This window comes from Podarcis filfolensis (assembly GCF_964270895.1).
Source record: "Podarcis filfolensis genome assembly, chromosome: 1".
Taxonomy (NCBI): Eukaryota; Metazoa; Chordata; class Lepidosauria; order Squamata; family Lacertidae; genus Podarcis; species Podarcis filfolensis.
In genome coordinates, this window is record NC_139604.1 from 46,268,887 (window position 1) to 46,281,457 (window position 12,571).

The 12,571-nt window shown below is 45.4% G+C and overlaps 1 protein-coding gene across 3 annotated transcripts in view; it reads right to left on the reverse strand.

Moving 5' to 3' along the window:
• Positions 1-12,571, reverse strand: part of SLC15A2 (solute carrier family 15 member 2) — a 77,023-nt gene that overhangs the window by 50,632 nt on the left and 13,820 nt on the right. For all 3 annotated transcript variants that reach the window (XM_083585096.1, XM_083585097.1, XM_083585095.1), the window contains 3 exons: positions 12,141-12,282; positions 6,555-6,647; positions 2,905-3,004 (listed from right to left, as the gene is read on the reverse strand). In XM_083585096.1, coding sequence (XP_083441222.1) covers positions 2,905-3,004; positions 6,555-6,647; positions 12,141-12,282 — 335 coding nt within the window. The remainder of the gene's footprint in view (positions 1-2,904; positions 3,005-6,554; positions 6,648-12,140; positions 12,283-12,571) is intronic.

A 12,571-nucleotide genomic window follows, 5' to 3' on the forward strand; every position in this document is an offset into this window, starting at 1 on the left:
GGAACGGTCAGGAGGAAAGCTGCTGGCTGGGCGCGCGCGCCAAGTTCAAATGTGCAGGCGCGCGGAACAACAGGAGACCCGGATGGGGAACCAGCTCCTAAAGCCCGCCGGAGGGAGGGAGAAGGCTCAGGGGAATCAGCGGGAGAAGAGGCTAGAAAGGGCGGAACCCCGGCGGGCAGGCGGACCCAGAGGAGGAAAGAGCAGCGGAGAAGGTGGAGCAAGGCTAGAATCTTAAATTGGTGTCAAGGGGGAGGAGACTCAGACGGAGCATCAGCGGTCTGACACTTTAGACGTGGGGCTGCGCGCTGCGGCTCTGGAAGTGAAACTGAACTTCAATAAAGACGTGGGGCTGCGCGCTGCGGCTCTGGAAGTGAAACTGAACTTCAATAAATACTTAACAACGAAGCAGCGTTGGTCCTTTGTGAGCTGGGACCTAGGGTAGCTCTGACAATAAACAACCAAAATGCAATAAAATAACTCAGTACATCCATCCGCAGCTACAGAGATGATATGCAGGGCTGTGAAAATATGCAATCTCATGTTTGATCAAAACTATTGCCTGCCTGATCATTAACAAACAGGCTTTCGGGGGATGCTAGGAATTTTCAATATCCTGAAGGTATCCTATTGTTTAGGTTTCATGAGCTATGTGAGAAAGTGAATGCAGTTTGTGCTAGGATGGGGAACACTACAGAAAAAATACAAGGTGTTTCAGTAAACTGCTAGTAACGTAATAGATAGAATTCCTTGGTGAAATCTTATTTTAAATACACACACATTCACCTTGTGCTGGTAAGCCATGCACAGTAGAAAAAACTCCCCATGCTCTGGGCTTGGGGGTATGAAACTACAAACAGAGAAAGAGAGGAAAGGAAGATTAGGACGCAGAGGTATGCAAGGTTAGTGGAAAGTAAGGGAGAGTTGTTCTTTAAACCAGCATGAAATACAAGGTGTATTTGCACTGACCAGCTTTGCACATGATTTTTATTGGAAACACAGACACCATTAATGTTCCCAACACTGACTTTAATAGTGAACTTTGTGACAAGTGCCAACAGCAATGGACTCAAAATGGGGCAACTGAGAGAAAAGAGGGAGGTATCAGCATGCTTGGGGGAACAGCAGGTTCAGCATAAATACACACACACACTCACATATTTTGGGGGGCAGGACTCACTCAAAACAGTACAATGAGAACTGAATATGCTCAGTAGCCATATCATCCTGAGCATTGGTTGGAAAAGGAAAATGGGGAAGGAGGGCAAATGAAGTGGCCTGAACTCTTAAGAGGAGACATATTGCACCATTTTATTGCATAGGTTCAACTTGTTTCCTTAATTGTTAATGCCAGAGTTTCCTTCTCGGTTTGGACAGTGGTCCATTTAGGCCTATTTGACATCTCCATGAAGCCACGGTGGGTAGTAGGTAATGGGAATGTCCCAGAGCTCAGAGAGTTGTTTTCAGCTCAGCTTCCGTGATGGCATGAGAGAGTATCCTTAGGGGAAGTGGTGGCAAAGAAGTGGAAAAACAGGTTCCAATGAAACAGATTCTGCCTTGTATGCACAAAGTTTTGGCAAAGGAATGCAGGAACTCCATTTGCTGCTTCTTCAGTTCCAACCACCACAGCTCACAGTCACCTGTGCCGTCGATGATGCTTTCTGAGATATGGAGGGAGGGACTAAATGGAAGTAAGCAACTTCAGGTGGCGCTTGTCCAATGACATCCCATTTTGTTTCCACAGATGTCCATGTTTTACGAGACCTCAAGCCATAGTTGGCAGCAGTGACCAAATCCTGCATATTTTCCTGTTTGTTCCTCAGAGGCTTCAGAGAAGTGTGGGAGGAAAGGTTTAGCTCAGAGGCAGAGCTCATGCTTTGAAGGCAGAAGGCACCAGGTTCAGCCACTGGCATTTCCAGCAAAATGAACCAGGTAGCAGGTGGTGAGAAATACCTTGCTCTGTTTGAGACCTTGGAGCACTGCTGCCAGACAGAGTTTAACTATGCTTGGTTACATTAGACAAGCCCTATGACATGGAATAGGGCAACTTACTAGGCTCCCTAGATGTGGACAGAGGATGGGCAAGTTGCACACTTCTCATGGACAGAGCTTCTGAGTAATAGCCAAAGCTACCCTTTATATAGGCAACCTTGCTATCGACTCTTTTGCATGGATGAGTCAACAATGCATGTTCATTACATTGCATTTGACTGTTTATTAAAAATGATGAGCCAGGAGTGAGTAACCCTTTGAGGCTTGATAGTCACATTGAGAGTTTGACCACCATTCCAAGGGCTGCATGGCAGTGCACACACTCACACACTCAGCAGAAGGTGATAAACAGGCAGCGTACATATACAGGCACGCACTCAGCAGATGAAGGGAGACAAGCTGGCATGAGAGGGCCTGCTCCTGCTCCATTGTTGCCGTGGGGAGCAGAAACACAGCTTCTTTTTTATCTTTTGCAAAGGAGCTCCTTCTCCCTCTGGTAAGGCAACACTGACAGGAAGTCTTAGAAAGGAAAAAGGAAAGAGCATTCCTTCCTGTTTCCCAAACCTCTCTGAGACTATCTAATGTCACCAACATTCAAAGGATGATGCCAGGTCAGATGTAGAAGGGCCCCTTTGGAAGGTGAAAAGAAGCAGCAGCACCTCCCCCCTCCCCGCTGTGTACCAGATCAATGGAGAAATGGTGGGACTTAATAATGTCAACTGCTGGACAATGTTTTTATAAGGGTTTTTTTTTAAAAGAAAGAAGGCAAATTGTTAGGGTGGTAGTTCGGGACCACCATGAATTACTTCAGGAGTCCAGATACAGCCCATAGGTCAGGGATTAACCATCCCTGCTAAGTGCTATGTTTAAAAAGGCATTAAGAAACCACATGGATAAAAGAAACAAAACTCTTACATGCTCCTCTTCAAACTGGTCTCCACCAAACGCCGCCACACAGGGCTTGATACCTCCTGTTCCAAGAGCAATCAGAGTCAGGCCAGTCATCGACAGAACCCTTCAAACAGGAATGGAGACATTTCAGTACCACAGAAGGGTGTGTGTGTGTGTGTGTGTGTGTGTGTGTGTGTGTGTGTGTAGGGAGAATAGCAGCACCTCCCAACTACATTGCATACCAGAATCCTTTTCTCCCCAGTAAAAGTTTATTAAGACCTTTCATGATGTGTTACAACAAAAAATAAACTAATCTAAACAGAGAAAAGAGAAAAAGGAGAATGCAAAGTCCTCTCTTATAGGTAGATCTTAACCTGTCCCACACAGAAAGAGGTGAACACTCCCAGCCTCCCAGTCTGGGAGATCTTTCCTTCCCTGCTTCTCACACAGGGTCCTTCCCCAACCATCCATCACCTTCATCTGCATGCAAACTCCTCATTAACCCTGAGTGGAGGACCAGAATACTTTGAAGCACATTACTGAAGGCCCATTCACACTTGGTGTGTGACAGCTACTTTTCTGCAAGAAGGGGCTGAATACGGGGGTGGGGGTGGGTGGGGGTGAGGCCAGTTGCATGAGTCAAACTGCTTCCCAACTAGGAAAGAGAGTAGTAACCAGGTGGGATATTTATTCAGAATCCCCAAAAGTGTGCTACCAGAGAGATTGGTATGCCACAAGGGAGGAAGCAATCAAACCATCATGTTGGATTTGGCAGAAACCACCCTCTCACATTCTCTATCACTTCCCAGGCAGCGATAACTGTCCTGAGGGTGCACTGGAAGTCTCTGAAGCAGCACTTGCTATGGCTGATTAGTGCAGGAAAATCACAGAAACATCACCATTCAAGCCTGGTTTCAGATTTTACAGGGCCCTTCCCTCAGCAGACTACCCCTTAGTGCTGACTGACCCCCGCCCCCGGCTCAGAGTCATCTCCTCTGAGCGTCAGCACTACTGCAGCTGCCAGCCTCACCTTCCCAGTACAATTCCGAACACAATTCAAAGTGTTGGTACTGACCTTTAAAGCCCTAAATGGCCTTGGTCCAGTATACCTGAAGGAGCATCTCCACCCCCATCGTTCTGCCCAGACACTGAGGTCCAGTGCTGAGGGCCTTCTGGCGGTTCCCTCGCTGCAAGAAGCCAAGTTACAGGGAACCAGGCAGAGGGCCTTCTTGGTAGTGTCACCTGCCCTGTGGAATGCCCTCCGACCAGATGTCAAAGAGAAAAACAACTACCAGACTTTTAGAAGACATCTGAAGGCAGCACTGTTTAGGGAAACTTTTAATGTTTAATAGACTATTGTATTTTAATATTCTGTTGGAAGCCGCCCAGAGTGGCTGGGGAAACCCAGTCAGATGGGCAGGGTATAATTAATAAATTATAATAATAATATTATTATTATTTCCTTTGCACTCACTCTGTGAACTCACTGGTAGCCATGGCACTGCCACCAGCTAAGCCCACTCATGAGTGTGAGGTGAAGCGGATGAGACAGCCAGTTCCACCCTTGTATAGCGAGTGGATTTACTTGGCACCAGACACTGGGAACCAACCTGTCACTTTGTCCCTGACCACCACTTTCAGGTAGTAGGTATTGGGTAGTGACAGAATGTGCTAGAAGAGCAAACCAGGCATCAGCCCCAGTGGGTTCCATGCTGATGCTGGGCCTGTCACCATGGCAGGCAAACACACTGTCTGCTTCTGGGAAGGGCTGTAGCTCAGTAGAAGAGCACAAGCTTTCCATGCAGAAGGTTCTGTTTTCACTCACTGGAATTTCCAGGCAGGACTGCAAAAGGTTCCCTGTTGGAAATCCTTGAGGGCTACTGCCCAGTCAGTGTAGATAGCTAATACAGAGCTAGATGAACCAATGGTCTGAACAAGACAGGTCCTGCTCCTATGAGCTGATCCCAAGTATTCTGGTAACACTGTATTTAAACACACACACACACAAACAACAACAACAACAACAACAACAACATTGCAATATTATAGTACCCATGTACCTCCCATTTTCAGCCATGGCAGGGGAACAGTTTCAGCCCAGGAAAAAAAATATTATCTATGTCATAGCCAGCCAAAGTTTGGGGAAACCCTGCTTTATTTATATGCATGCTGCACTTGCCTGGGATTTGGCAAGAAAATTGCTAGCACACCACTAGCTTGAAGTGGGAATGATGCCTAAGGCCTGATTCAAACATTCAGAAAAATTACATCATACAGTTCTGGAATGAGCTGCCAAAGGAAGTCTGCTAATGCGCTCCTTTAGTGTGGTTTTGGGAGCTTTGAGAAACTTATTTATTTAGGCAAGCTGTTGAAAAGTTAAGCCATTCCAAGTGATTAACTGGGGTTATCTGTTGGATGGCATTTGTATTTGTGCTGTTGCGGGTGTATTTTTTACTCTGCTGTTAATACATAATACTTTTTCATGTGATAAGGATGTTCCATGGTGGCTTTATAAGCCTCCTTGAACTTTGTGGGCCAAAAGAGTGCAGTTTTAAAAACAACAACAGCAAAAGCCTGGAATGCAAAGAACTATGCATGATGTTCTGTATGCTCTTTTCTGGTGTCATAACTGAGAAGGGGCTGTAGCTCAGTGGATAAGGGTCTTCCTTGCATGCGAAAGTTCAACCTGCAGCATCTCCAAGTAGGGCTTGGGGAAACTCCCTGTCCCGAAGCCTGGAGAACTGCTGCCAGCCAGTGTAAGAAGAATTTGCTTTACATGTGTAGAGAGCTTTTGACATGAGGGGAGCATCTGAATTTGTGATTCCACACCTGCATTCTGAACTGGCACAATTTCAAAGCAGGATCAGAGGCACACTCCATTTTCCATGCTGGGTAACCCTTCCTCAGCTGGTTAAATGTTCCCTCCCCTGCAAGTCCCAGGATTGTCATTAAATAAACGCCCAGTTTGAATGGGAGCCACTGCCACCCCCAACGGCTTTCCCTCCCTCTGTGGCAAATGCAGCTGAAGTGGGCATGAAAATGCCCTACCTGGTTCCCGTAGGTCATTCCATACAACCAGCTGTGATGGTCATATTACAAGACTTCTGCAGGATTCTAAGATGGACTCTGTCCTTGCCTGCCTATACCGTTCACCTCTGAGAAAACCAAACATACACTTTCTAAAACAGTGGTTTGCTCCCCCCCCCCCGCCCCACTCCAGGTTTGGGCTTTAGATCTAAACAAAATGAAAAACCTTAGAGTGCTAAAAAATAAGTAACAGCTGAAGTTAATGAGCTTCTGAAGCATGTGGCTCGGGACAGAGGTTTGCCTGCAGCTCATGCGTAAAGCGCTTTCTAAGGGCTCATTGCTTGAAGCAGTGCTCACCCTCGCCATGGAAATGTACGGAGGCTATGCCAGTACAGTACAAGACTTGATGCATTGCCCCTCAAGACGCAAGACTGGTGGATTGCCTAGCACAAGGTGCTAGCAGCTTTCAAGGCTACGATGTCCAGACACGATTTGGGATGGAGGACACGGTGCCAGCATTAACAAAAGCCCAGAAATAACCACACAACCACTTATTGCAAGGTGCACGTGAATGATCTATACCTTAATACAAGCCAATTAATAATAATGTTATCAAAACATAGCAGACCCGTCTTTTCATTACTTACACATGAACAATTTGGTTTCCCACACTTGGTATCGCCCCAACGGACTTGATCACGTGCCCAATAACGTAAACAATGGAGAGATAAATGATTGTTCTGTGGAAAGAAAGAGAGAAAAAAGTAAGGAAATGCTATCAGCCCAAGGCAGTGGCATGATTTATAATCTGAAAACAGAACGTGTGTCTGTATTTCCTGATAGGGAAGGCACAAGGATTTTCTCTGTTACCCTTTTCCCTCTACCAGAACTGAAACTCCTCTTTCTCCATCATGCTTCAAAGCATTGAGAAAAAGCTGCAGCTGAACAGAAAGTTGGGACAACCGCACTGACAGGCACAGCTGCTCTGTTTCCCACCACTTGTGGTGGAAGGGCCAGCCCAAGACACTCTCTGCCTGGGGGACAGAACAGCAAATGGTGTCCCCAAACTCCACTTTCCAAGCCCACAGAACCCAAGCAGACCAATTTTATTCTCTTCATTTACAAATTATTTATATTCCATCCATAACAACAGTCCATAGTAAAAATTAATATGGTAAAGTACACAAATAAATTACCACCATATAAACAAAAACAGACTAAAAATAGCAGCAAAATAAAACCAAAGTGGGGGGGGGACAATAACAGGATGTAATGGTGCGAAAGCAGTTGGAAGAGACCACAAGGGCCATCGAGTCCAACCCCCTGCCAAGCAGGAACACCATCAGAGCACTCCTGACATATGGTTGTCAAGCCTCTGCTTAAAGACCTCCAAAGAAGGAGACTCCACCACACTCCTTGGCAGCAAATTCCACTGTCGAACAGCTCTTACTGTCAGGAAGTTCTTCCTAATGTTTAGGTGGAATCTTCTTTCTTGTAGTTTGGATCCATTGCTCCGTGTCCGCTTCTCTGGAGCAGCAGAAAACAGCCTTTCTCCCTCCTCTATGTGACATCCTTTTATATATTTGAACATGGCTATCATATCACTCCTTAACCTCCTCTTCTCCAGGCTAAACATGCCCAGCTCCCTTAGCCGTTCCTCATAAGGCATCGTTTCCAGGCCTTTGATCATTTTGGTTGCCCTCCTCTGGACACGTTCCAGTTTGTCAGTGTCCCTCTTGAACTGTGGTGCCCAGAACTGGACACAGTACTCCAGGTGAGGTCTGACCAGAGCAGAATACAGTGGCACTATTACTTCCCTTGATCTAGATGCTATACTCCTATTGATGCAGCCCAGAAGTGCATTGGTTTTTTTAGCTGCCGCGTCACACTGTTGGCTCATGTCAAGTTTGTGGTCAACCAAGACTCCTAGATCCTTTTCGCATGTACTGCTCTCAAGCCAGGTGTCACCCATCTCGTATTTGTGCCTCTCATTTTTTTTGCCCAAGTGCAATACTTTACATTTCTCCCTGATAAAATTCATCTTGTTTGTTTTGGCCCAGTTCTCTAATCTGTCAAGGTCATTTTGAAGTGTGATCCTGTCCTCTGGGGTGTTAGCCACCCCTCCCAGTTTGGTGTCATCTGCAAATTTGATCAGGATGCCCTTGAGTCCATCATCCAAGTTGTTGATAAAGATGTTGAATAAGACCGGGCCCAAGACAGAACCCTGTGGCACCCCACTAGTCACTCTTCTCCAGGATGAAGAGGAACCATTGATGAGCACCCTTTGGGTTCGGTCGGTCAGCCAGTTACAAATCCACTGAGTGGTAGCATAGTCAAGACCGCATTTTACCAGCTTCTTTACAAGAATATCATGGGGCACCTTGTCAAATGCCTTGCTGAAATCAAGGTAGGCTACATCCACTGCGTTCCCTTCATCTACCAGGCTTGTAATTCTGTCAAAAAACGAGATCAGGTTAGTCTGACATGACTTATTTTTCAGAAATCCATGCTGACTATTGGTGATCACAGCATTCCTTTCTAGGTGTTCACAGACTGTTTGCTTAATGATCTGCTCCAGAATCTTCCCTGGTATTGATGTCAGACTGACTGGGCGGTAATTATTTGGGTCCTCTCTTTTCCCCTTTTTGAAAATAGGGACAACATTTGCCCTCCTCCAGTCTGCCGGGACTTCGCCTGTTCTCCAGGAATTCTCAAAGATGACTGCCAGTGGTTCTGAGATCACATCTGCCAGTTCTTTTAATACTCTTGGATGCAGTTCATCTGGCCCTGGAGACTTGAATACATCTAGACTAGCCAAATATTGTTGTACTATCACCTTAGTTATTCTGGGCTGTGTTTCCTCTGCTGAATCATTTGCTCCAAATTCTTCAGGTTGGGCATTGTTTTCTTTATCGGAGAAGACTGAGGCAAAGAAGGCATTGAGGAGTTCAGCCCTTTCTGTGTCTCCTGTTTGCATTTCACCATCTTCTCCTCTGAGTGACCCCACTGTTTCTTTGTTCTTCCTTTTGCTACGAACATACCCATAAAAGCCTTTTTTGTTGCTTTTAACCTCTCTAGCAAGCCTGAGTTCATTCTGTGCTTTAGCTTTTCTGACTTTGTGTCTACACATGCTGGCTATTTGTTTGAATTCCTCTTTGTGGTTTCCCCCCTTTTCCATTCTTTGTACACATCCTTTTTAAATCTTAACTCGGTTAAAAGTTCTTTAGATAGCCACCCTGGCTTCTTTAGGCACCTTCCATGTTTCCGTCTCATTGGTATTGCCTGAAGTTGTGCTTTTACTATCTCCCTCTTAACAAACTCCCAGCCATCATGAACTCCCTTTCCTTTTAGTATTACTGTCCATGGGATCTCACCCGGCACTTCCCTAAGTTTTATGAAGTCGGCTTTCTTAAAGTCGAGAAATTGTGTCCTAGTATGCTTGGCTGCTCCTTTCCGCTGTATAGTAAACTTCAGAAGAGCATGATCACTCACGCCTAATGATCCTTCCACTTCTACCCCACTAACCAGGTCATCAACATTGGTTAGGACCAGATCTAAAATGGCTGTTCCTCTTGTTGCTTCTCCCACTTTCTGTACAATGAAGTTGTCTGCAAGGCCAGTGAGGAATCTGTTTGACCTTATGCTCTTGGCTGAGTTTGACATCCAACAAATATCCGGGTAATTGAAGTCCCCCATTACTACTATCTCCCTTCCTTTTGCATGCTTGGCCATCTGTTCCAGGAAGGCATCATCTATTTCCTCCGTTTGGCTTGGGGATCTATAGTAAACTCCCACAATGAGGTCACAATGAGGAGAGCCAGTGTGGTGTAGTGGTTAAGAGCGGTAGTCTCATAATCTGGGGAACCGGGTTCGCGTCTCCGCTCCTCCACATGCAGCTGCTGGGTGACCTTGGGCCAGTCACGCTTCTTTGAAGTCTCTCAGCCCCACTCACCTCACAGAGTGTTTGTTGTGGGGAAGGAAGGGAAAGGAGAATGTTAGCCGCTTTGAGACTCCTTAAAGGGAGTGAAAGGCGGGATATCAAATCCAAACTCCTCTTCTTCTTCTTCTTCTTCTTCTTCTTCTTCTCTCCCTTAATTTTGACCCAAATGCTCTCACTTTGGCTTTGAGGTTCTAAATCTTGGATCTCTTCACAGGTATACACATCCCTGACATATAACGCCACTCCTCCTCCTTTCTTGTCTGGTCTGTTCCTCTGAAATAGATTGTATCCCTCCATTATTACATTCCAATCGTGGGACTTATCCCACCAGGTTTCAGTGATGCCTATTATGTCATATTTAGTTTGCTGTACCAAGAGCTCAAGCTCATCTTGTTTATTTCCCATGCTTTGCGCCTTAGTGTACAGACATTGAAGTCCATTAATCATTCCCCCGTGTCTCTTATTTAAGGCTTTTTTCCTCCCACCACTAGGTCTGTGTGCTGTTTGCTCCATTCGGTCTATGACATTTGGATGATCATCTTCATCAACTGATAGACTCCTACCTTCAGGAGCACTGTCTCCCTCCCCCACATTAGTCAGTTTAAAGCCCTCCTGATGAGGTTTCTGAGATTTTTTGCAAAAACTTTCCTCCCAACCATTGTGAGGTGCAGCCCATCGCTTGCCAGAAGTCCATCTTCAAGAAACTGCAGTCTGTGATCTAAGAATCCAAACCGTTCCTGTTTACACCATTTGCGAAGCCAGTTGTTCACTTCCACTATTTTTCCCTCTCTCCCTGGGCCACGTCGTTCAACTGGGAGGACAGATGAGATGACAATTTGTGCATTTAATTGCTTCAATTTCCTGCCCAGAGCCTCGTAATCTCTTTTGATCTTCTGGAGGCTATTGCTTGCAGTGTCATTGGTTCCCACATGAACCAAGAGGAAGGGGTATTTGTCAGTGGGTTTTATGATTCCTTGCAGTCGTTTAGTTACATCTTGAATCTTAGCCCCGGGGAGACAGCACACTTCCCGAGACATCTTGTCAGGCCCACAGATCACTGCTTCTGTTCCCCTCAGTAGGGAATCCCCTATCACCACTACACGCCTCCTCTTAGGTCTGGTCGGGGTTCTTCCGTGAGCTGTCCGTTCCAAGGTCGCCTGCACATTCCCTGAGGACTGACTTTGCTCCTCGTCTTCATATACCTGATCGACTGTAATGAGGGAGAGATCCTCAAATGGAGTCTGCTCTTCATCTTCCATGCTAGGGGAGAGGACCTCAAAGCGATTGTGTATTTCTAAACAATCAGAGCGAACCCTGGGCCTCCTACTTCTTTGAGTCACGTTTCTCCATATATCTGGCTCCTGTGTTGGTGAACTAGCCTCCTTCTCAGGGGAGTCCCCTGTCTCCTCCTTGGTGGAGACGGTGTGCTCTGTTGCTTCCAAGAAGAGCTCCAGCTCTCTAATTCTTTGGAGCGTAGCTACACGTTTCTCCAGTTGCTGGACTTTGTCTTTTAAGACGGCAATCAACATGCAATTGCTGCAGGTAAAGCTGCCTCAGTTGCATTCCACTGCTTTAAGCACTTTTCTTGCAGTCTATCTAGATATGAGCTGGACAAGGGGGAGATTTCTTAAACCAGGATATAATTGTGCAAAGACCAATCAATGTGCAAACAAAAATCTCATTGCATAGGCAAGTTAATAAGGCACGCTAAAATTCAATGGCAAACAAAGGGGGCAATCTGTGATAACGTATATCAAAAGTTTCTAAAAATAGTACTATTAATCAGCTAGAAAATGCCCCATTTGCTCCATTAATTAACCAGGGGGGGGGCGCATCGGCCATCATTTATGTACCTGAAGTACAGATGGACAAATTTGTGAATTTTGGTTTCTATCAGGTTTCTTACTTCTCCAAACGTAAATTCAGTTCTCCACATTTCTGAATCTATTTTTGCTTTTGTTATAAATTTCATTCCTGTTGAAAAGTAATCAGAGTTCTCCTAATATCCACCCATTTGTATGCAATTTTGCCTAATATACACATTTTGGCAAGCATATTTCCGCTAATATATGAAACATTTTTGTATGTTATTTTCACTAATATGCACATTGTTATGCACACATTTCCTTAACATACCCATTTTTGTACACATCATTTGGTTGGTGAACAGCATTGCAAAATTCAGAGAACCACAAATTTCACAAATTTGCATTAAACAAGGTTGCATTAAAATGTAAGCTGGAAAATTCCTCTCCCATCTTCCACTTGAAGATGTAATATATTTTATCCTTACTTGTATTTTCCCAGCCAAGAGTCAGCCATGAGGGCACCAATGACAGGTGTAAAGTAACACAGACTTGAGAAGGCATGGTAGACGGAGGTGGATGTATTCTCATCCCAGTGAAGGAAGTAGAGGAAATACAAAGTCAGAACGGCTGAGGGATAAAAACAAAGACAAAAGCAATGAGTTTTATAAACAATGTGTGAGCCCCAGAGTGTGACAATAATTGCCATTTTCTTTTCCTGAAAGAGGCTCTGTGCTTTTACCAGTGGTGTGACAGAAAGAAATCCAATGAGGGTCAGCTTTCACTACCATGAAAACTCTACAGCCATAGCAGGCTCTGCAACTCTCCAACAGTTTGACTTTACCCCTGAAGGCGCAACTTTTCCATTGTCTCCTGAGGCAGGCCGATGCCAACAATGACCAAAAGAAACCCAAGGAGG